The following is a 24,991-nucleotide window of genomic DNA, read 5'->3' as shown; positions in this document are numbered from 1 at the left end:
AAAGAAAGTGCTGTTGTCGTGGGCTGAGATGTAGTCAGATGCGTTGAAAACAGACACTCGGCACCAGGGATGAGCAGTCTCAAGTTTTTCAACTAAGTCAGTGTTTGGCGTATCTATAGCAGTGGGTGGTATTTCCATCCATAAATAGACTGAGTGAGAGGCTTACTGTGGTGCATTATTAAGTGAGACGACCAGTCTCAGAAACATTTATACTTTCCTGTCATAGAGACTCTGAGTGTGTCGGGTTGGTAGTGATTGTCAAAGCATGGAGGAAGGCCCGAAAGGTATATGCTAGGTTTTTGCCATTGGTTACCGTGGGGAAGTGTTGAGTGGAACAGTAAACAAGGGAAAAAAGCCTTCAAACATTCACACAAAAATTAAAGCATTGTGAAGGGTGTGTCATCCCCCTAAAATTATTAGGATGTGTGTGTGCACCTAGAGAAATAATAGGATGGATATAAAAATGTTAATGGGGTTTATTTCAAGGTATTGGGGTCTTACCGTGTTTTTGCATTTCTTCTTAAATGTGTTCTGATGGAGTATTTTGCAATGAGCATTTTTAATTTTTATAATCACAGAAAAAACCCAGTCTTCAGCTCTTCTCATTGCAAGGAAAAAAAAAATATTCTACGACATTTAAAGGCACTTGGACTCAAGAACTGAGGTGTAGGGGGTGGGGGCAGAAATAGAAAACGTGTAAGAGGCATCTCCCTCTGGTAGAGCTGGTCAGAAACCAAGTCTGAATCTCAAAGCAGATGGTGAAGAGTCCTTGTGGTCCTTGGGGGCAGGGAAACCTGGGTTCAGATCTTACTAGTGAGTTTTACTGGCGACCTTGGTCAAACACCGTATTTGTCCAACTGTTCTCCTGTAAAATGTGGAGAATACTGCAGGCTATTGTGCATTTTTCTACTGAATGAAGCATCTTTCCGCTGAATGATGGATGGATGAATGAATGAGTGGATGCATGCATTGGTTCAAAGAGACATATGTAAAGTCTAAATACTCAACAAATGGCAGTTTTCCCCCCTCGGTCCTCATGTTCCATTGTCACCCAGTGTACCTGGGGAGTGAGTTCAGCAGGTGGGGTCCTGTCATACCCTGAGTTCTGTGTTCCTTAGTGTAATCTTACATGGGGGTGGAAGTGGAGTTGGTCCAACTGCTTGTCTTTATGCCGCAATCTCCTTATCTGCAAAATGAGGGTTGTGTTAGTGCTTTGGAAGGATTCAAGGAGATTCTATACAAACACTTGACATGATGCCTGGCAAATAATCAGTGTTTAGTACAAGTCACAGTTGATAAAAATATTAAGAGCATTCCCCAGGGTGAATGCACAGTAGTCAGTACATGCTTCTGTAAATGGAGAGAAGACTAGAGTTCCTCACAGTGAATAGGCACCTGATAGGTGGGTAGCTCCAAACAGCCTAAGCACAGCCTGTGTCTGCATTCTGAATTTGTGGACACTGGAACCAATTGGTGCTTATCTGTCTCATGAAAGGACAGTTCTTAAAGGCACTCTGTAGACATGCCCAAGGTAACACAGCCTTCTCCTGTGATGATCGCTAAACCATGAGAATGTATTAACATTTATAAGATGCAAATTGTGCTTTTCTTTACACAAATTCACCACCCACCCCTCCCCCCTCCTGTGGGTCCACATTGTCACTTTTTAAATATATATTTTTTAACATTCTTGTACCTGCAGAGAGAACGAGGTGCTCAAAGTCCAGCTGAAGAAATATGTAGGAGCTGTCCAGATGCTGAAAAGAGAAGGTCAAACAGCTGAAGGTGAGGGGGAGCCTGATCCTGGGTTGGGAGGGGCCAGGCTTTTTCATTAACACCTATACGTGGCACGCTATAGACACTCAGTGTGTGACGAGTGCATATGTGGATGGATTAGAATAATGGTGCTGCTCAGTGTTCCAGAAAATTAATCAGGTGGAAAACCTGATGTGTATCCCTGCAACATGCATAACTAACATTGTAAGACTCACTTGCTAGACTATTAGCAACAGTCTTATTGGTTTGTGTAAGAGAATTTTATGTCCAGAGTCTTGAGACAGTTGCATGGCAGTGAACCTTGTGGTATGATGAAGTCGCAGCAAGCCACGGGCGCAGGCAACAGAAAGCCAAGATGGCAGAGAATCAGAGCGGTGGACTTAAGGCTGTTCAGGTTCCAGTTCCAGCTCTGGTTAAATTTTCTAATCTCTTTGCACCTCAGTTTTTTCATCTGTACAATGAGGTTGGTTGATAGCACCTACCTCATGAGGCAATCCATATAGACGTCTTAGCATAATGCCTACCATAGAATAAATGCTGAATAAATTTTAGCTATTATTATTGTTATTATTAATCAGAAATTCCAGTAGACAGAAGAACAATCATGAAGATCTCACCAAATGAGGTGGGGCCATCTGCTGCTTCTAAAATCTCCTAAAATATTTCTCAGGGTAGCCTGAAGAAAGGATATTTAACTCTGGCTGATGTGTCTTGCAGCCCTCAGCCAAAAGACCATAACAAAATTTCCTTAACGATAAGCTCATAGAGTGTGGACATTTTAACAAATGGTGGGCGTTCCCCACATTCACATGTCTTTTTTTTTTTTTTTTTTTTTTTTTTGGAAACAGAGTCTCACTCTGCCACCCAGGATGGAGTGCAGTGGCGCAATCTCGGCTCACTGCAACTTCCGCCTCCTGGCTTCAAGTGATTCTCCTGCCTCAGCCTCCCAAGTAGCTGGGATTACAGGCACCTGTTACCATGCCTAGCTAATTTTTGTATTTTTAGTAGAGATGAGGTTTCACCGTGTAGGCCAGGCTTGTCTTAAACTCCTGACCTCAGGCGATCCACCCGTCTCGGCCTCCCAAAGTGCTGGGATTACAGGCGTGAGCCACCGCTCCCAGCCCACGTGTCTTCAGAGTTAACCAAACCTGCACTGAATTCATGCTCACCCACGACCGCCTGACTCCTTGGAATTATTTTCCCACACATAGCAGGACATCACACCAGTATCATGAGAGCATCGTGAGGATTTTCCAAAACAATGAATGCAGAGTTTCTAGTATTGTACCTGGTGTATAATAAATGGTGGTTTTTTTTTGTGTGATGGAGACAGGATTGGAATCTGGCTATGGCTTATTTAGTAATTTAGTAATAGCATAAAGATGTGAATGTTTTTGAAGCTTGTATATTTCTTTTGGTTCCTATTTGATCAGGATCAGCTTATTGGTGATACTATTTGATAACATGCCTTGCTTCATTCATATTTGGGTCAGTAACTGTGGTCATTCTGGAGTTATCAGTGCAGAATTAATCATCTTTCTCTGTGGGCTCATGCCCTTTTCATTCAGATATTGCTATTATGGCCCTGAATTCATCTCATTATACAGAATTATTTATATGTTGGTCTCCCAAGTTTTTCCATCTCATCTCTGTTTCCCTAGCAACTGGCTTTTTAGTCATTTACTACATTCATTACATGCTTAGAATGAATAGTATTTGTCTAGCCCTTTAAAACCTTTCCAAGCAAGTTCAAATGTACTCTGATTTGACTCAACCTTGTGATGAGTAGGTATTTTTCTATTATTTTAAAGTTTGTTATTAGAGGCTTAGGAGATCTTAAGGGGCTGGTACATGTGTCTGGTGGAAATGAACTCAGGCATTTGTCTCCAAACCTCTGCTTCTTTGCATTATAAAATTCTTTTAACTTTACTGTGCAGAGGAATTGCCTGGGGAAGCCCATTAAATATGCTTCTTTCCAGGACACTGCCTCTGGGAGTTACTCCAGTGGACTTAGAATGAGGCTCTAGATTTGCACGTCTAGATAATGTGACTCTAATGCCGGTGACCTGTGGACAGCACCACCACCTTTTGTGAAATGTACAAGTTACGTACATAGAACTTGGATTCAATACAAAAAGACCATTAAAGTCGGGTTAAAAAGAAGCACCACTGGGCTTGCTTTGGTTTGAAAACCTCAGCGCTACACAATGCATTTCTAAGTAGGAAAATTTTGAACCTAATTTGTAGGTTCCATGTGCCCATTCTCCCCAAATGGGCATATGGAACCTACAATGTACAGAATGGTTTTTCATAGCAGCTGAAGGTCCATTTCCCCAGACCGATCCTGGGTGCCCTGAGCCACAGCTGGATATGAGCCATTTCAGGATGTAGTTGCGACAGCTCTTACATGAATTAGAGCGGTTACGTACGTATGGCGACTCCACCTAGCAGCAGTCTCTTACTTCTGCATTATTACATTCTTACGGAAAACGCCTCCAGGATTTAAACAAAACACCTTAAAATGAACTTTTAGAATAGACATTGACAACCTTTTATTTTACAGATATCAAATTTCAGATTCCCACCCTTTTTTTTTTTTTTTTCCAGAAGAGTGATCTAGTCCTTCCAAGAAAATCATTATTTAAGCAGCAAAATAAGGACTGGAATTTGGGTGGCTTCATTATCTAATGGAAAGTGTTTTTTGTTTTATTTTTCTTCCCCTAATGTGGTCCAGAAGTGAGGTTGGGTTATTTGCCTCTCAAGTGCTGTTTTTCCTTGGTGATGTCAGCTTTGCCAGAAGCTTACACTTTTATTTGCACTTTTGAATCTCTCACCTTAGGGCAAATTCTTTGTGCTCTTCCTCCAGCGTTAGAACCCTGGTTCCAGGGCTGCCATATCTACCAGGAACTTGCCTGGCAATTGCACTTCGTTGTAACTCTTACTGGTCATTTGATTAATTCTGTTGTTAATGGCGTTGGACACCCTTTCTCCTCTCCATGGAGCCAGTGTAGGGAAGTTTTAACTTATGAAAGCAGGAGATCACTTATAAGAGGAGGAGATCCTCCTCCTCTCCTTTTGCTTATGAGAGCAGGAGATCCCTCTGAAAACTCATGCTTTCATTTTGGGCTTATTGCTGAAATTTGAAACAAGATGTTTGCAAGTTGGCTTCCTGCCTGCAGAGAGGCCCCTTGGCAGCTCACTGAAGGGTCTGGGGAGAGCAGGTGCATCACTTCAACCTGGGGTTGTGTGGACAAGACTGGCTCATTAGGAGCAGGTTCACATTAGCCACTGTCAGGTGGACTGGTGGTGTTGGAGGTGACATTTCTGAAGTTGTGTAGCATGGCCCCGCTGTCAGGTGGACTGGTGGCATTGGAGGTGACAGCTCTGAAGTTGCATAGTGTGGCCCTGCCGTCAGGTGGACGGGTGGCATTGGAGGTGACAGCTCTGAAGTTGCATAGTGTGGCCCTGCCGTCAGGTGGACTGGTGGTATTGGAGATGACAGCTCTGAAGTTGCGTAGTGTGGCCCTGCTGTCAGGTGGACTGGTGGCATTGGAGGTGACAGCTCTGAAGTTGCGCAGTGTGGCCCTGCTGTCAGGTGGACTGGTGGCATTGGAGGTGACAGCTCTGAAGTTGTATAGTGTGTCCCTGATGTCAGATGGACTGGTGGCATTGGAGGTGACGTCTCTGAAGTTGTGTAGTGTGGCCTTGCTGTCAGGTGGACTGGTGGTATCATTCTTTGGGTGTGGTCAGTGGTTGCATGTTCAGCTGGGAGGCTGGCCACTCTGATGTTTCCACAGCAGGGGTGTTCTTATGCAGGTCTTTGCTGCAAAACAGAACCATCCTAGGCAGTGGGCTTCTCTTGGACTCTTCCCAGGAGCATTTGCCTGACATGAGAGCTTGCTCTGTGTACTGAAGAAGAGATCCCCCTGCTAGGATTGGCCACACGTGACTCCAGAGAGACACGGGTCTGTCCGTGTCACATGGCTTGAGTGACTTCCCCATCCACGTGTGGGTAGTGAACATCTGTGTCCTCTGCACTTGCTCCAGTTTTCACTTCACCAGCGCCCTCCCTCACTGTCAGTCCTGTGATGTCGGTGGCTTCATCCTTGGCCTGGCACTTGACCTTACCTGGATGGCTCCGGCTAGATCTCAGGGCGTTAGTACACAATCAACAAGAATTCTTGCTTTCCTGTTAAGCTGGGAGACTGGGGCCACTGTAGTCAGCTTGTCTCCACATGGAGGTTGAGAATGAGGCCATCGCACACAAAGAGCAGCTGAGCTGAAAGACAGAGAGAAAGCGAGCTCTGATCCTGTCTTTAGGGCCCCTGAATCCAGCTGTGCCTGGCATGACAGTCCCACCCTGGACTTTTTGGTAATAGGAGCAGTCATTCTGCCAGCCTCCCCTGCTCCTGTTGTCAAGCTTGATTAGTTTTCTATAGCTCATGTGTTCTATGGCAAATTATTACCTCTTTCCTGGATAGAGGCCTGTTCGTCCTTGTAAAGGGCGATTATTTCTGTGGAATTGTCTTTCCAAGTACAGTGTCTGCTCCTGCGCTGTAAGGCTTTTCCTCCTACCTCCCCTCTTACTGGATGCTCCACTGTCATAACTGTTCCTGGCCACCATAGCGTAGTCCTGTTCCATAGCAATGGATTTTAAAGCCGCGAGCTCTCCTCGGCATCCCCATTTAATTAATCTGCAGTCAGCCCAAGGAGAGAGGGAGAAGGAATAGACCATTGCTGGTGGCCATCAAAATAATTGGCAGCAAGGGCAGGAGACTGAGTGGGAGGAACTTGACAGATGAGGGAGGCTTGGGAGCAATTTAAAAAGTTTGTTCTCAGAAACAAGCAAAAAATTGGGAAGTCATCAGCCTGTGTGGTGTGTCGTGTCTTTGCTGCTGTGTGGTGTGCTCAGGGATTCCCGGCTCCACACCCACATGTGCTTCGTGCTCTCACTGGGGTGTCAGTTTCCCTGGAGTGAGTCCAGCGATCCCCGATTCCACACCTGCGTGTGCTTTGTGCTCTGGGGTGTTAGTTGCCCTGGGGTGACCCCAGCGATTCCCGGCTCCACACCCACATGCGCTTCGTGCTCTCACTGGGGTGTCAGTTTCCCTGGGATGAGTCCAGCAATCCCCGATTCCACACCCACGTGTGTTTTGTGCTCTGGCTGGGGTGTCAGTTTCCCCGGCCTTCCAAAGAATGGGGCAGGGCATTTTAGAAGGCTGATTCGGTGAAGATGGATAGTCGTGGGCTAGATGATTCCTAGAGCCCACAGTGTTTCAGGGGAGCTTGCAGGGTAACTTTTTATTCTTCTTTTCTGAACCATTGCAGGCTTCAGGGCATCTCTACGTGCACGGCCTGCTCTTTCCACTCCCATTGTGCACAGAGGCAAAGATGTCTTTGTTTGAGGCAGTCTTCCTTTGCAAGGAATAACAATCCACCAAAGCTGGCTCTGTGTGTGTGTGTCCCGAGTGGAATAAACATGGAACCTCATAAATCCCGTCACTCTGCTATTTACCGTTCATGGTTTTCCAGTCCTGACTTCTTGGTGATGACCTTCAGTGCTTGTGATCTGGCTCTTCCCTAAATTCCAACCTCATCTCCCACCACCCTCCCTCTTGCTGTCTCCACCCCACCCATGCTGGCCTTTAGGCTCATCCTCAAACATGCCAGGCTGGCTCCTGCCTCAGGCCCTTTGCACGTGCTACCCCTATGCAGGGACGCTCTTCCCTGGTCTCTGTGTGGCTGGTTCCACCTTGCCATGCATGTCTGCATTCAGGTGCCACCTCCTCTTGACTGCCCTGTCTTACCTCGTGCCGCCTCCCTCATTCCATCTCCGACTTCTCATCACAGCACTTAACAGGCCCTCAAAGTATCTTGGTCATTGATTTTCTTGCTTGTTTCTTCCCGGTGTTCCACCTTGCACTGTATAGTCCACAAGAGCAGGGATCTTGGCCTGTCTTTTCCCCTGCTGTGTTGAAAGTGCCTGCACAGTGCTTGATCGATGACACGTGCTCTATAAATGTTTATAATATAAATGAATATAAATAAAATAGGAGCTGTTGGTTGCTGTTGGATCTCATGGCCTTTAGTTGATTCCAGATCGGTTGCAGCTGTGGAGAGCCTAGTAGTGGACAAATTCATAGACCTTCCTTCTATTGCCACCCAAATAATGTGCGTCACCCCCATGTAACTGCATCTTTCGGTTATGCCTCTAGCTGGATTCTCCTGATCATGTGTGGTTTTTGCTTTTAGTGACCACGATTAGCATGTGACCTTGACTCTGCCCTGGTTGCATCATTCAGAGCTCTTGTGGTGAAAGAGTCGTACAATCTGATTTAATCTGTCTTAAGCAAATACAAGAGAAGTCCAGGAGTAGCTGCCTTCAGGGATGGTTTGATCCAGGGGCTCAAACAATATCATCAGAAGTTTTTTCTTTCTTCAGTTTCTCAACTCTGTTATTTTCTTCATTGCTGGGAGTGATGTGCTGGTAAATGTCTAACAAATAGCTCTCTGGAAAAAAAAAAAAAAAAGCCCTGATTTAGAATGTTTGCAGATTTCCATTATGTTGTAAATCCTCCTTCTATGTCTGATTCCAGACTCTGCCAACACGATGTCACTGTTTGCAGAGTTGGAAAGAGACGCACACAGTTAGCTCCCATGAGTCAGTACACGGGCGCTCCCATCCCTCACTGTGTGGTGGCCGCCTTCTCAGTTAGGTGTTCTCCTTGGGCTGGCAAGAGGTTGCCAGCAGCTGTAGCTTTAGTCTTTCTAGCAGGCCCAGCAGGAGAGGAGCTTCTCTCACTGTCCCGTCTTTCCATCTCTTCACCCCACAGAGCAGTGGTTCCTAGTATTGGCTTTTAATGGAGTCACCTGGGAAATTTAAAAAAATCCCAATGCTTGGCCCCACCCAGACCCAAAAATCAGTAGTGGGAATGAGGTTTTTTTTTTTTTTTAGCTTCCCAAATGATTCCAGTGTGCAGGTTGGAGTGCAGTGTTTGGAACCACTGCCTTGGAGGATATCACTTTCCAATTAATGAAGTTCAGGGTCAGCAAATATGCTACAAATGTGCTGACATTCTCTGATTCTTGGCCAGTGGTTGACATTGTAAATTAATCAAGGTGCACTTTTCTTCTTGAATCCAGATTTAGCCTCAGAATTTGTCTCTTCATGTAGTAGGTACCATTGAGTTAAGACCAGGGAGGCTAGGCCAAGCACGGTTGCTCACGCCTGTAATCCCAGCATTTTGGGAGGCCAAGATGGGTGGATCACCAGAGGTCAGGAGTTCAAAACCAGCCTGACCAACATGGTGAAACCCCATGTCTACTAAAAATACAAAAATTAGCTAGGTGTGGTGGCGGGTGCCTGTAATCCTAGTTACTTGGGAGGCTGAGGCAGGAGAATTGCTTGAACCTGCGAGGCAGAGGTTGCAGTGAGCCAAGATCGCACCACTTCACTCCGGCCTAGGTGAAAGAGTGAAACTTTGTCAAAAAGCAAAATAAAATAAAAAACAAAAACCAGGGAGGCTCAATGGGAGCTGTTCACCACTCCTGTGTGAGTTAACTCAGTGCCTTTACTGTGCCCCAGACCCTGCTCCCGCAAGAATCCGCTGCGGGTGTTAATTGTATTTCATCTCCGTTCCCGACCCTTCCTGTTCCACCGCAGTGTCTCGCTCTCACTGCTCATCACAAAGCTGCTTTGCTGTTACATTTGTCTCATGTGCCCCTGTCACAAACACTTTACGACCCCACTCTTGACTCATCCAGTCTCCTTTCCTAGAAACTCCGCTTCCCTTATGCTTGCTCAGGCCAGATGTTGCATTTATGGTAAGATCTAGCTCTTCTTTCACCTGAAAGAAATCTAATTACTTGGATCTTTCAATTTCCTAAACCCCTGTGGTGCTTGCTACCAGCAGTAAGCAGAGTCTGGCATTTGCTTTTTGCTACTATGGGTTATTTTGTGGTCACGTCTTGTGTGTGTGCTCTGTCTACTCTGCTAGACCGTGTGACCACATAGGGGACAGGGTCTGGGACTTAGAAATGTGCAGGTTTTTTTCTTTTTTTATTGATCAAGTACACAACAGGTGCTTATTAAAAGCTTGTTACCGGGGTCCATCCAAGTGACTCTCAGGAGTGATTTCAGAGTCACAGAGATGTTGACGTAGACGGAAAGAGCATGCCCTGAGAAGGGAAACAAGTTTGGGGAAGCAACATTCCATACCACTTAAGAGCAGGGAGATGATTATCATTCTCCTTTCTTCCAGAAGTGACCACACCACTCTGCTCACATTCCATGGGTGAGGGCTAGTCATACAGTCCCACCTGGGTGCATAGGGGTCTCGGAAGTGTTGTCTCTGGCTGGGCAGCTGCTTTGCACAAGAACTCTACCCAGTGGAAGGGGGGAGCATTGAGTTTTGGTGGCCAGTTGGCCAGCTCTCCTGTCCTTGCTGGGGCACTCAGAGGCATGTGGTCTCTGTCTTCTCATTCATTTGTGTGGCTCTTTAGAAAGAGCTTACTTTGGGGTTTGTGCTCTTGGAGTCTCAGAAGGAATACCTGATAGGTTGTGAGGGTCTATGGTAGGAAGGGTGTCCAAGAATGTGCTAGCAACATGTCTCTCAGATATACTGAGTCACTTGGCTGGGTGTGGTGGCTCACGCCTATAACCCCAGCACTTTGGGAGGCTGAGTCAGGATGATTGCTTGAGCCCAGGAGTTCAAGATCAGCCTGGGCAACAGTCTTCAGGGAGCCATGACTGTGCCACTGCACTGTAGTCTGGATGACGGAGCAAGACCTCGTCTGTACAAACAATTAAAAAAAAAAATGGCCAGATGTGCTGGTGCATGCCTGTAGTCCCAGCTCTTTGGGAGGCTGAGGTGGGAGGATCGCTTGAGCCCAGAAGGTTGAGACTGCACTGAGCCATGATCATGCTACTGCACTCTAGCTTGGGCGGTAGAGTGAGACCATGTCTCTTAAAAAAAAAAAACAACAAAAAAAAAACCGACTGAATCACTTGTTACTCGTTTATTTCTGCATTTATGGAGATCCTTGCACTACTAGGTTGCACCTTGGAAATGTACTTAGCTTTGTTAGGGGCCATTAGAAGGTCTGTTCTGCGCGGATACACTGTGGTGTCATTTACATTGGAGGCACCAGTTGCGATGGAGAGACCATGTTGTAGCTGCCTCTTTCTGTAAGGTGCTTTTGGCTTCTCCTGAAAATCTCGGTTTCCTAATGGGAAAAAGAGGGCTTTAGATAAATTTAGTTGTTTATTGACAAACGGGGAAGGCAGGTATTCCCTGTGAAACTCATGGGTTGCAGGGGAGTAAAGTATAATGTCGTAACTCTGTGACAGTTTGGAGCCTGGAGAGATGACGGGCAGATTGTGGTGGGGTGATCTCAGCTCATTGTAACCTCTGTCTCCTGAGTTCAAGCGATTCTCCTACCTTAGCCTCCCAGATAGCTGGGATTACAGGTGTGCACCACCATGCCTGGCTCATTTTTGTATTTTTAGTTGAGACGGGGTTTTGCCATCTTGGCCAGACTGGTTTCAAACTCCTGGCCTCAAGTGATCCGCCCACCTTGGCCTCCCAAAGTGCTGGGATTACAGGCATGAGCCACCGCGCCTGGCTTTGAGTGTTTAAGAGTTTGAGTGACCACCTGCTGTCCTCTCACTCTCCAGCTCGAGACCCCTCATTTCTGTTTGGACCAGATCCTGGTGGGGCTCAACGGCTCCATGGCTGGGACCTGTAGGTGGCTGAAGGGATGCTCCTGGGCCACCAGCTGCATGTCTGACTGCTCTGTAGTCTCATCAGGACCACTTAGGAGATGTGAGACCAGCAGTGGCCCCAACCGTCTGCTGCTCAGCCCTCCTCGGTCAATAGCACGAGTTAGACCTTGCCTACCTGCTGTTCTGCGCTTAAGTCAGTCATTCCTTATTTGTGTGTTGTCCTTAAGAAGGTGGCATGACTTTAGGACGCTGGCCTTCTGTTGTTGTTGTTGAGCCTGAAGACTTGCTTTGTAAGAGCCTGCCCATCTGACTCTGCGTGGCCGAGAAGGGTAGCAGGTGCTGGCAGAAAGAGTGTGGGCTCTGGAGACGAATTCTTTTGGGTTGAAGTCCTGGTTCAGTTTCTGTCTGTGTGCACGTGGCACCTTCGACATCGGGTACCTTTTGTCTAATCAGTATCCATTCCCCCTTTCCTGGTAACCTGTTTTTTCTTTGGGGAACCCTCAATCCATGTGGTTTGTGTGGGCCTGTCATCCCCCTACGTCAGCTACTTCCAGGCACACTGGTTCAGGGTGTGTGTGTGTCTTGGTCAGAGCCAGTCACTGCTGTCACAGTGCTGCTGGGGTCTCAGAGCAGGAAGCGCACACCTTTACTTGCTGGACTTGAACTGGAGAGGCTGGGGTTGGGGCTCCTCTTTTTCCACTCAAGGGACTCAGACGTTCCCTCCACCTTTTTTTTTTTTTTTTTTTTTTTTTTTGGAAGAGACAGAGTCTTGCTTTGTTGCCCAGGCTGGAGTGCAGCTGGACGATCATAGCTCACTGCAGCCTCAACCTTCTGGGCTCAAGCAATCCCTCCCACCTCAGCCTCCCGAGTAGCTGGGAGCACTGGTGTCTGCCATCACTCTCGGTGGGACTGAGAAGTCTTGCCTGAGAATGGAGTCGATGCAGAGGAAGGTAGAGCCAAGAGATAGAGAAAGTGAATCCAGCCAGGCCTGAACCTCCCTCTCCCTCTGGACTCCTCCACTGCCGAGCTTCCACCACCTTTCTGATCCCCCTGGGCTTGTCTTCTTTTTTCCAGCTGCATCCTTGCTTCAGGTTGTAGCCAAGGTGTCCTCACCTGCTGGCCATTCTCTCTCACATGTTCCCTCCCTCCATCCCTACCTCCCTCCCTACCTCCCTCCCTACCTCCCTCCTCTCCTCCCCTTCTCTGTCTCCTCCCCTTCTCTATCTCCTCCCCTCCCCTCTCTCTTCTCTCTTTCACTCTGCTCCGGTCTATTTTGTATTTGTTTGATGGGCTGAATCTCAAGTGGCATTTACCTTTTCAGATACTAAGTTTATAAACAGGAGACCTCATAGTTGCTCTCCTCCCTGCTTGAAATAACTGCCTTCTGGGCACTGTTTTCACCTGCAACGCTGTTTTGAGGAGTAATTGAGAGAATTAGATGTAAGTTCCCAACACAGCCTTTGGTGCAGAGCGGGGCTTCATAAGCTGTTTTTCCCACCACCTCCCTCACTCTTTACACAGACTCCAAAACCCCTGGGTGGTTTTGGGAAGTTAGGTTGTTTGCTTTGTGCAGAGTACAAGATCAGGGCACCATTTGATTCATTCAGCCAACATTGATTGAATACTCCTTGAGTACCAGGCACAGTTCTGGGAATACTTCAGGCCCAAGGAGACTCCTCAGGTTTAGTGGGAGAGATGGACACTAAACATATAAACAGGTAATTTCGAATACTTATTCTGATACAGCCCAACCTTTTCCCACAAGGCCTTGTAACCATGTAGAGAAATCCCTGGCTGACAGATAACAGAAGCTGTGTTCATTGGGTACCTGTAACGTGCTGGGCCCTGGGGTAGCTTTCCCTGCAGCTTTTTCCCTTCTAACAGCTCTGTGAGGATGGGGCTTTTGCCTCCATTTTATGGATGTGAGAAACCAAGGCTCTGAGAGGTGGATGGTCCTGAAGCTCACTGTATTAGTCAGGGATCTCCAGAAATGTGGAACAAAAGGGTGTGTGTGGGGGTGGGGGTGTGTGTGTGTGTGTGTGGACAGGTTGAGATCGATATTTTAAGGAATTGACCCATGTGATGGTGGCATCTGTCAACTCCAGAATCTGCAGGATGGGCCACTAGGCTGGAGACCAGGGAGAAACTCATGTTGCAACTCAAGTCCAAAGGCTGTCTTGGGGCAGAACTGATACTTCCTTATGAAACCTCTGGTTTTTTTTTTTTTTTTTTAAATCAAAACCTTCAGCTGATTGGATGAGGCCCACTCTCATTATGGAAGATAATCTGCTTTACTGATTAAACTGTTTATCTCATTTAAGAAATATCTTTCCAATGACATTTAGACTGGTGTTGGATGAAATATCTGGGAACCGTGACCTAGCCGCGTTGGCACATGAAGTTAGTCATTACAGTCATCCACGTAGAACGTAGCAGAGCCGAGATTCCTACCCAGATCTGTCTGTTAAACCCATGCTTTCCCCAGTGCTTCTGCAGTTTATTCTCTCAGACATGTTCTGGGGAATAGGGTATGTTGCTTCTCCTGGGCCTCGGTGGTGGTGTGTGACGAGCTGGCCTAGAGACGCCTGCCTATGTGGGGCAGCCTCTGTTTGACTGGCTAGCATCTACCATGTACTTTGTCCTGAGGAAAAATGTGCCATGTTCGCCTTTTCCCCCTGGAGACTGAAATCTGGTTGTGTGCCATGAGTCACATGTGGAGCCGGCTCAGAGTGGGAGGGACTTGGAAGTGGACATCAGGCTTGGCAGAAAGCAGAACCATTGACTTTCCACTTCTCAGGAGCAGGGCTGTGTGTAGACTGGACCTGCTCTTTGTCCCTGAAGCCTCCTTCCTCCGTGGTAGACAGAAGCCATTGCCTGGAAGAGGGGCCTGGGGAAGTGTTAATAGAACTGGAGGGGGAAAGGCAGGCACAGAGCTTCCAGTTGGAGGAACCTGGGTCCAATCCCAGCCCTGTCATTCACTAGCTCTGAGCTCATGGAATAAGTTGCCATCTCTGAGCTTCAGTATTTCCATTTGAGGAGTAAAGATAATATATATTTTATATATGTTTGTAGGCCATTTGTATATCTTCTTTTGAAAAATGTCTGTTCTTGTTTGCTTGCTTTTTAATGAGATTATTCATTTTTTTCATGACTGATGTGTTTGAGTTCCTTGTAGATTCTGGATATTAACCCATTATCGGGTGTGTACTTTGCAAATATTTTTTTGAGTGGAGAAAGAAAACGTATGTATACACCATACAATACTACTCAGTCATAAAGGGCTGGGCGCTGTGGCTCATGCCGGTAATCCCAGCATTTTGGGAGGCCGAGGTGGGTGGATCACCTGAGGTCAGGAATTTGAGACGAGCCTGGCCAATATAGTGAAACCCCATCTCTACTAAAAATACAAAAATTAGCTGGGCATGGTGGCATACATCTGTAATCCCAGCTACTCGGGAGGCTGAGGCAGGAGAATAGCTTGAATCCAGGAGGTGGAGGTTGCAGTGAGCCGAGATCATGCCACTGCACTCCAGCCTGGGTGACAGAGTGAGACTCTGTCTCAAAAAAAGAAAAATGCAAACAAACAAAAAAAAGTACTCGGACGTAAAGAATGGAATACTGTCTTTTGCGGCCACTTGGATGGAACTAGAGGCCGTCATCCTAAGTGAAGTAACTCAGGAACAGAAAAATAGCACATCCTCTAACTTATAAGTGGGAGCCAAGCTGTGGGCACCCAGGGGCATAGAGAGATAAGGGACATTAGAGACTCTGAGGGGAAGGGGAGGCAAGGGATGAAAAACTACCTATTGGGTCCAGTGTACCGGTTGTTTGAGTGACAGGAACACTGAAAGCCCAGACTTTGCCACTTTTCAAGTCACCAAAAGCCATTTATACCCCTAAAGCTGTTGAAATAAAGGAAAAAAAAAATTAAAAACAACATTGACTTTATAGAATTGTTTGCAGTTTAAAAGTGATGACACACACAAAGTGGTTGATGTTGTGGGTTGGAAATGCATTTAGGAGAGTGTCCAGGCTGTGGAAGGTCACAGCACATTAGCAGACACCTGTAAATTAGTTTCTCCAAGTGGATGAATAATTAAGATGAGAATCGTAGAGCAAACCTTTTCAAAAGCTTTGCCATCCATTATCCTGACAAAACAGTATTTGTGTGATTAGCCAGTTTCCCGCCCTTTAAATAAAACCCTGAACAGGTAGCCCCAGTACCTAGCTATGTGGCCACCCCAAATTGCAAGGTGGGCTGGGAAACGTGGGGCTTATTTGGCAGATAAGGAAGGAGCCACGATGAATACTGGGTAGGCAGCCAGGAGTCCCTGCTTCTTCTGGTGGCCTTGTGGGAGGATGAGGCTGATGGAGTCAGGGATAGGGGCGTGCTAAAGTCCCCTCAAGCCACCCCTTTGTGCCCCACTCCTGGGGAAAACGTCGTCAAATTTTGGATCATAGCTGCAAGGGGATCCAGTCCCTTGTTGTAAAAATGGCCCTTGTCTCTCTGGCGACCTCCATAAGGGCTAACGTTTTATTTGTTCAACCTGATTTCCTCCCTAGCAGGAGGCTTTCTTCTCCCAAATCACTGCAAACGGAATTGCCTGGAAATATCAAGTATCAATTCATGATTGTTGTTCATTTCATTTTTATTGTTTGGTAGGAAACAAAGACCCAGAAACACAACAGGAGCAATTGGAGTGCCTCAGCTCCCTTCTCGGAAAGAGGCCAGATGTATATTTATTGTTGTCGTCATTAACTTTTTGGGGCTGTCTCAGCATTGTGTTTATTGGTGTAGTTTGTCAATCAGCTTTTGTTTTCAACTCCTCTGTGTCCTGGGAGCTGACAGGTGGCTTGTTTTGTAAAAAGCCACTTTGATTTTGAAAACTGCTCTATTTTAAGTTACTAATTGCAGCTTGTGTAAGGAAACTGGTCGTTTTGTTTTGCTCGAGTGGGTAATGATGCCGTGGACCTTGGTTGAGAGTGACTTGCCTCAATGTTTTTTTTTTTTGTTTTTTTTTTTCTCAGACTGAATGGAAGAATCGACACCCTACACAGAGACAGAGCCTCTCTCCTGGTCTGGGCTTAATTCACTGGTTTATGGCTTCACTTGCATTCTTTGCATTTCAGTAGAAATAGACTCCCTCCTTGTCCTCTCTGTGGGGTGCCTTCTATTTACTCTGCAGTCTCCCTGATGCCTGGCACACCACACTGACCTCCAGATACCTCTGCTCCAGGAAGCCCACCATGATTTCCCTGCCATCATTTTTGCTAGTTGGTCACTCCCAGGTCTATTGCTGCCTATTTTATACTTTAAAAATTTAATCTCTTTCTGTGGTGACAGATTCAAGAAACATTAGCCAGGATATAAGGTCATGAGAGTAGGGACTGAGTTTTGATGTTGATACTGTTGTGCACCTAGCTTCCAAAACAGTGCCTGGCCCCTGGTGGGTGATCAGTAGACATTTGATTAATGAATGAGTGAGTGAATGCATGAATGAGTTTGCTGAGCACCCAATAATAATAGCTAACATGCATTAAGCACCATTGCTAGGCCCTGTGCTAACTGCTTCATGGCAACTGTCCTGTGAGGTGGGTACTATTATCCCCATTTACACGGGAGAACTGAAGCTTAGAAAGGTCAGAGACCGGCTGAGCACGGCGGCTTCCACCTGTAATCCCAGCACTTTGAGAGGATGAGGTAGGAGGAGGGTTGCTTAAGGCCAGGAGTTTAAGATGCCATTTCTACCCCCCCCCAAAAAAAAAAGTCAGAACATGTATAGTGGGGCCAGACTGTCTGGGCTAAAGTCCCCTCCATGCACTCTATGTAAGTATTAGATTGTTACCATCAAGCGCTTTGCCCCAGGTGCACAGCTGGGGAGTGGCAGGGCCTGGATCTCTGATGTCCTGATACAGAAGTGAGTAATATTCTATATCTACCCACCTGGAGCTCATAGACTGGGGTGACTGGGTAGGCACAGGAACCTGGGCTCCAGAGGCGGGGGTACCTGGTCTTTCTAGTTCAAGATTTCTGCCAGGCAGTGGAACAGGCAGGCAGGTGGACCTTGAGTCCTATGATGCCCTAGTTGGGTGCACTTAATTAGAGTCACTGGGAGGCATTTGAGGTACGTGCTGTACCCAGAATTCCTCAGCTTGCCAAGCTTCCCCTTACCCTTTCGTTCTGATTCTGTCCTCGTAATCTCACTGTTTGGGGGAATGAATTCCTCCAAAAACACCCCCTTTCCTGCGGGTGGAGCCAGTTAAGCCAAGCAAGGCTCTACCTTTAATTACTGTTGCCCTCATTTGCATCTGGCTGCCCTCATTATAGTGCTATTAGCAGAGTGCAGGGGTCCTCCTGCTGGCCTATCAGGAGTGGTGCGTGCGCAGTTGAGGAGCCTTGCTTTGGTGGTCTTTGCTGTCTTCTGGGCAAAATGAAGGATTTGGAGTAGACAGCAAGCAGGCATACATCCTGGGCCAGAAGCAGCCTGCGGAGCTCATCATGGCTTGCCTTAAATTGTTTCTCAACAATTTGTGTTTTCTTTCTCCTTATTAAAAACCCAAAATTATATTCATTATAGAAAATTAAAGAAGATAGACACAAGAGAAAAAGAAAAAATAAAATATCATTTATAAACCCTCAAGCACTGTTAATATTTTGGAATATATTTTTCCAGGTAGGTATGGCACTTTGCCACAAACAGTCTTGGGAGAAGCATTCTCTGCCTGAAGGGCTTTGTGACCCCTCCCTTGACCCTTTCCTTGACACATGGACTTTTTATGGGCACAGAAGAAATATGATGGCACAAAAAGCAATAAATCATTGGTAGGGAGTTTGGGAAAATCAGATGATGGTACAATGTGAGTGTACATAACATCAAGCACCTGCCAGCAGCCAGCCACACGTGTGTCTGAGATGACAAGAAGTCGGGTTTGATGGGCATGCAAGGTGGCCACTGTCTTGTCTCCTCCTTCATGTCTTCCTAAGGAAGGCAAGACAGCATTCATTATGCAGCCTGTACTGGGAAGCCTTATAGCATGAAGACTTACACCGTGGGTGTTGGCCGAGAAAGTTCTAGCTCTGCCCTTTGCTAGCAGTGTGACCTTGGGCACATTGGCTGCCCATGTGCCCTCCCCACCCCACCCACCCCTACATCTCATTTTGGATTATTTCTGTTGCTGAGTCTTCAAGTTCACTCATATTCTCCATTTCTAGTGCTGAGTCTTCAAGTTCACTTGTCTTCTCTTCTGCAATTTGCCCACAACACTTTCATGAGGCCACAGCTAGCTGCAAGGGATGCTGGGAAACATAGTCTCTTTGTTTTCCACCTAGGTGGCCAAGCACCCAGCAAAAATCGCTGATTTTCTTGCTAAAGAAAAAAAGAATGGGTATTAGGGGACACCCTCTGAGTTTCTTTTGTTTTTGTTTTGGGACAGGGTCTCACTCCATTGTCCAGGCTGGAGTGCAGTGGTGTGATCATGGCTTACCTCATCCTTGACTTCCTGGGCTCAGGTGATTCTCGCATCTCATCCTCTGAAGTAGCTGGGACTATAGCACACCTGGATGATGTTTTGTATTTTTTGTAGAGACAGGGTCTCATGATGTTGCCCAGGCTGGTCTTGAGCTCCTGGGCTTGAGCAGTCCTCCTGCCTTGGCCTCCCAAAGTTCTGGGATTATAGGTGTGAGCCACCATGCCCAGCCCCCAACACCTGCTGTTTCTGCCACACTTGTTTGTTAGCAGCCACTGTGCTTTCGATGAGCCATCTGGGAGGAGGTTCTGGCTTTGCTAGAGATACAGTGATGGGGTCATTTCAGTGGAGACACGTGAAATGCGGTCTCTACTCAATACTTTGAAACCTACAGGTGGCAGTATGTCTAACACCTGTAGACAGGTAGTACAGGTAGTATATCTACCACCTGTAGTATGTCTGCCACCCATAGGTGAGGCAGTGACTCATGCCTGTTTGGGTGAAACAGGGTTGATCCTTCTCTTAATGTTTCAGCAGTAAGGTGGCCAGCTGCTTTTAGTCCCATGCTTATTTCCCCTGTAAATCTAGGGTGTTCTTGGAGCATGAATGATTGGATTTACCATGGGCATATGTGCTGTTTATCTGCTATTGATCAGTGCCAAGTGAATTTCATTCAACTGGAATTCAGACCCAGGTCTAAATCTTGGCTTCATGCTCATTTGTCATGTCATTTGGGGATGGCATAAACTCAGCCCCATCCTCCACCTATAAAATGTGGATGGTAACTGCCCGGCTTACTGAACAGTGGATCCAGGCTTGTGAGTGTAAGTTTTAAACTACTCTTTTTGTATAATTTGGTTCCTCATTGGGAGAGAATAAAATTTTTCTTGGTTTCCCGTGACTTGTTATCACTTTTCCCACCTTTTGGGGATAATTTTTAGCTGGAGAGTTCCAATTATGACAGTTGACATCCAATTAAATGTGAATTATGGAAAGCTCTATTATTTGCAATGATAAAAAAATTATTTCGATATATTACAGAGAATTGATTTCAGTGAAAGTAGACACTGGAGCTTGTACTTCATACTTTGGTTTTTAAAATAACTTAATACTTTATTAGATTTTTAAAAATGAGTAATATATGCCCTTTATAACAAGTCTAGCAGTGTAGAGATAGGTAAAGAAGTTAATCTCTCCCAATGCTACCCTTTTTAGATCACCAGAGGTAATCACACAAATCTATACTCCACAAACAAATGTATATCTATTCTACCTATTTCTTTGCCAAAAATGGAATTACAGTCTGTATCAGGAGTTGGGAAACCACGGCCCATGGGCATGCCACCTTTTTAAATAAAGTTTTATTGGATCATGGCCATATTCATTCATTATTTCCATCTCTGCTTTTGAGCTGTAACACAAGAGTTGATTAGTTCTTGCAGAGACCTGTGGCCTGCAAACCCCAAAATATTTACCATCTGGCCCGTTGAAGAAAATATGTGCTGATCCCTGGTCAACCTTGCTTTTTTCAGGTAAGAGTGTATCACTGAACAGTCAGGAATTTTGCTCCTGATCAAAAGATGTATAGCTAAATTGTTAATATCTGCATATTAGAGTCCATCGTGTGGCTATGCTATAATTTTTCAAATCATTTCCTCATAGATGGAATTTAGGTTGTTTCCAGGTTTTTATTATTTATTATTTTTTTTTGAGACAGAGTCTCGCTTTGTTGCCCAGGCTGGAGTGCAGTGGCGCAACCTCGGCTCACTGCAAGCTCCACCTGCCGGGTTCATGCCATTCTCCTGCCTCAGCCTCCCAAGCAGCTGGGACTACAGGTGCCCGCCACCAGGCCCGGCTAATTTTTTTGTATTTTTAGTAGAGATGGGCTTTCACCGTGTTAGCCAGGATGGTCTCTATCTCCTGACCTTGTGATCCACGCGCCTCGGCCTGCCAAAGTGCTGGGATTACAGGTGTGAGCCACCGCGCCCGGCCCTGTTTCCAGGTTTTTGCTACTACAAAGAGGATTGTAGTAAGCTGTGTCCTTATATCCTGGGGCCTTTTGGCAGGAAGGAGGTTCAGAAGTGCTGTTGCTGATTCAAAGCGTGGGTGCAGCGTCCATCATTAGGTTTGCAAACCACATGTCATATGGTCAGGTGTCATCTTTGATCTACATCATCTTTTTTTGTTTTGTTTTTGATCTAACATCTTCTATAAAAGTGGTTTTCAGTCCTTTTTGACTGTGGCCCACAGTAAGAAATACTCTTTTAAGCATACGCATACGTGTATATAGTCATTGAGACACAACCTTCTGGGAACAATACTTAACCTTTATTACGTGCAGAATGTTCTCATGTTTTATATCCTGTTCTACTCTGTTTTAACAAACGCCACTTGCGACTTACTGATTATTTTCACTACCTTGCTAATGAGATACAACCTGTAGTGTGAAGGCAGTTGTTGTGTAGAAAGGGGTAATATTCTGGAATGCCATGGTGTACTTAAGTTTGATGTTCTTGTCTGTTCGTGAAGACCATTCTTCCCTTCCTCTCTTCTTTATTGAATGTATAAACATGTTTTCTCTTATTGAAAATTCATGCGTATTTTAACACATAATGTCTTTCTAATTGCAAAGTGACCCACAGACCAGTTTCCTCTGGAAATGAGGATTGTCCTGTGGTTTTCGTGTTTCACTGAAAAGGGTGGATTTAGGGGCTTCGCTACCACCATGTAGTGTAGACATACCTCTTGGCCAAGCCACTTCGTAGGTAATTCGTCCTCTCTTGGGTCTGGCTCAGTCACTCCTACATTGATCCGGATACCCCTCACTCCACAGCACCCCAGCGCACGCGCGTGTACACACACGTACATGCACACACACACATACACACACACCCCACCACTACCTGTCCTGGCCTCAACTCTCTCTGTGTCCCTGATTGAGTGTCCTGCTTGGTTGGCTTTGGCCCAGACAAGCCTTGGAAACTGATTGTGCTGTTACTCCAGGGTCTCTTGAGGCTTGCAGCCTTATTTTAGTAAGAAGAACCCCCACCCCTTCGCCACTGCGCTGTGAGTTGGAGGTAACAAGAATGTGTGTTATTTCACAGAGCTGAGAAGCTTGGGGTGCAGGTGTGGCTGGATCCAAGTGCTCAAACAGTTTACCAGGAAGATGCATCACTTTGTGTGTTGGTTCTGCTTCCAGTGTAGGCTTATTTCATTTTCAGTCAGGTTTTCTTTGCTAGAGAGAGGGAGGGAGGGAGAGCAACAGATTCACAGGCACATAAGCCCTGGGAGGTTAGGGGCCTGCATGGGACCCAGGGTGGCAGGAGGAAGAGGTGAGAGATGCACTGGAGAGACAGGCAGGGGTCAAGCAGGCAGACTCTGTGTGACCTGCTATGAGGCTGTGATTTTATCCTCAGGCTAGGGGGACCTGGTGAAAAATCGAAAGAGTGAAGTGACCTGAGCCAATTTGCATATTTCTTCCCCTCTCATGCTGATCTGCCCTGTGTATTTTGTTGTTTCTGTGCACGTCAGAAACTGGATTCTGCCTTTAAAGGGATGGTTACTTTTAGGCACCTAAAATATTTTTCTTTTCTTTTCCTTTTAATTTCTGACATTGTTTGAATTTAATGATTCATATTACGAATTATTCATGAAAATGATCTTTTAAGCTTCTTATAATAGCTGAAATTATCCGTCATTAGATGCTGACAGTTCCTGTGATGGGTGTAATTATAAAAACATATTCTTAGGCTGGCTATATTCTGCAGTGTTAAAATTACGCAAATGAGCAAGGGATAAGAATAGCAGCTGAGTAGGATGGTCAGGTTTTATGGGAGAAGGGGGGTGGTAGCGCTGCACATTTTCTAAAAATGAATAAATATGTGCTGTACACATTAAGTACGTCTTTATTACAGTCTGCCTCGATGCTCACCCTCTCTTCCTTGGCAGGGGAGCAAATTAATTTTAGCGCCCTGAATTGTTTGTAGTTCTTGCCCATATATGAATCGTATGAAGTTTTTTTTTTTTTTTTTTTTTTTTCTTCTTCATTCCACTCAGCATTTTCTGCGAGGCACACGTAGTAATCTCTGGTACTTCTGAAGAATGGCAAACTTGGCACTGATACGCAGCAGGCTGAGTTGGGGAGGGGAGAGATTGGAGGGTGGGGGCAGAAAGCTGGAGGTCACTATCTAGGTCACTGAGCCTGGGAAATCAGGCCCTCGTCTTGTTCCTGTCCAAAGGATGACCAGATGGGCCAGGTGTGGTGGCTCAGGCCCGTAATCCCAGCACTTTGGGAGGCCGAGGTGGGTGGATTACCTGAGGTCAGGAGTTTGAGATCAGCCTGGCCATCTGGTAAAACCCCATCTCTACTAAAAATACAAAATTAGCCAGTCGTGGTGGCACACATCTGTAATTGCAGCTACTTGGGAGGCTGAGGCAGGAGAATCACTTGAACCCGGGAGGCGGAGGTTGCAGTAAGCCAAGATGGCACCACTGCACTCCAGTCTGGGCAACAGAGCAACTGTCTCAAAAATGAACAAACAAAAAAAGGGTGACCAGATGGGCTATTCATGGCTTATAGTGACCAGCAACTTGGGTTTAACTTTGGTGGCTTTGTAGGGAAGTATTGGGAAGGGAAGGACTGAACATCCATGTATTTGCTGGAAAATTGTGGTGCCCAGGGCCCCGCGTGCATTGGTCCTGTCTGCCTGCTCTCCAGGGTGTCTGTTGAAAATGCCCCGACTGCCTCTTCCCCGCATGATCCCAAGCTTCCTTGGGGGCACTAAGGAACTCCCAAGAGAGGGGTTGGTTATTCCATGGCACTGTCACTGACCGTACCATCTCATTTCAACTCACCAGCAGTGATGAGCAAGTGACCTGTCCCTTCTCCCTGCCTTGGAACTGGACCTTTCCACGTTAGGTAGAGAGGATGATAAAAAATAAAAGCTAAAATTTAAGTAGTTCTAACTCCATGCCGGGCACTGTTTGAAGATCTGTACATTGACTCATTGAATCGTCACATAAGCCTACATAGGTAGGTGCTATTACGATCTTCATTCTGCAGATGCAGAAACACAGAGAACTTAAGTCACTTGCCCAAGGTCACAGAGCAAATTAGGAAACAGAAACAAGCCTGGTAAAGTTACATTGATTTCTGACAGGGGTTGAGGGGTGAGAGTGGGTTGAGGGGGTTGTATACTGGGAGAAATGGTTGATCTGCCCACTGAAACATTCTCAAACAAGCGGGCTTGAAATTGTTGTCAGCCCATCCTCTAAGCCTCTCCTTTCCTTGTTAGCTCTTCCACAGTGGACTTGCGTTGTTTTTATCAGGGAAAAAGACCACTTGATAAAAGACAACCACCAGCTTGTGTGTTTACATCGAAGGGACATTCAATTGGGGCAGCTTCCCGCTGGGCTTCTGGTGCAGGCGGGAAGAAGAGTGGGGCTGGCTACTTCATATCTGCGTGAAGCTTCACAGTTTGCAGAGTGCTGTCTTTTTTTCTTTGAGACAGAGTCTCACTCTGTCACCCAGGCTGGAGTGCAATGGCGCGATCTTGGCTTCCTGCAACTTCTGCCTCCTGGGTTCCAGCCATTCTTCTGCCTCAGCCTCTTGAGTAGCTAGGACTACAGGCACCTGCCACCATGCCCGGCTAATTTTTGTATTTTTAGTAGAGATGAGGTTTTGCCGTGTTGGCCAGTCTGGTCTCAAACTCTCGACCTCAGGTGATCCGCCCACCTCACCCTCCCAAAGTGCTGGGATTACAGGCATGCGCCACCATGCCCAGTCTGCAGAGTGCTGTTTTCTTGTGGATCCTTTGACAGCCCTTTGAGGCCACAGGTGTAGATATTATTCTCACTTTAAAAGTGGCTAAACTGAGGCTCAACGCAGGGCTCTGCAACTGGCAAGTGGCGGAGTGGGAAACTGAGTTAGGTCTTTGGATTCTAAATTTGGGACTCTGGCTCTTGCCTCCTTTTGACACAACTAGTGATCTGAAATGCGTTTCCTCAGTGTGAGTTGTTGTTATG

The 24,991-nt window shown here is 46.3% G+C and overlaps 1 protein-coding gene across 9 annotated transcripts in view; it reads left to right on the top strand.

Annotated features, from left to right (window-relative positions):
* SNX29 (sorting nexin 29) overlaps positions 1–24,991 on the top strand; it is a 584,951-nt gene that overhangs the window by 210,803 nt on the left and 349,157 nt on the right. For all 9 annotated transcript variants that reach the window (XM_054453330.2, XM_063654331.1, XM_063654334.1 and 6 more), the window contains one exon: positions 1,703–1,785. In XM_054453330.2, the coding sequence (XP_054309305.2) occupies positions 1,703–1,785 (83 nt within the window). The remainder of the gene's footprint in view (positions 1–1,702; positions 1,786–24,991) is intronic.

Source organism: Pongo pygmaeus, chromosome 18 (assembly GCF_028885625.2).
Source record: "Pongo pygmaeus isolate AG05252 chromosome 18, NHGRI_mPonPyg2-v2.0_pri, whole genome shotgun sequence".
In the NCBI taxonomy this organism is placed as follows: Eukaryota; Metazoa; Chordata; class Mammalia; order Primates; family Hominidae; genus Pongo; species Pongo pygmaeus.
This window is presented reverse-complemented; position numbering and strand designations above follow the sequence as displayed.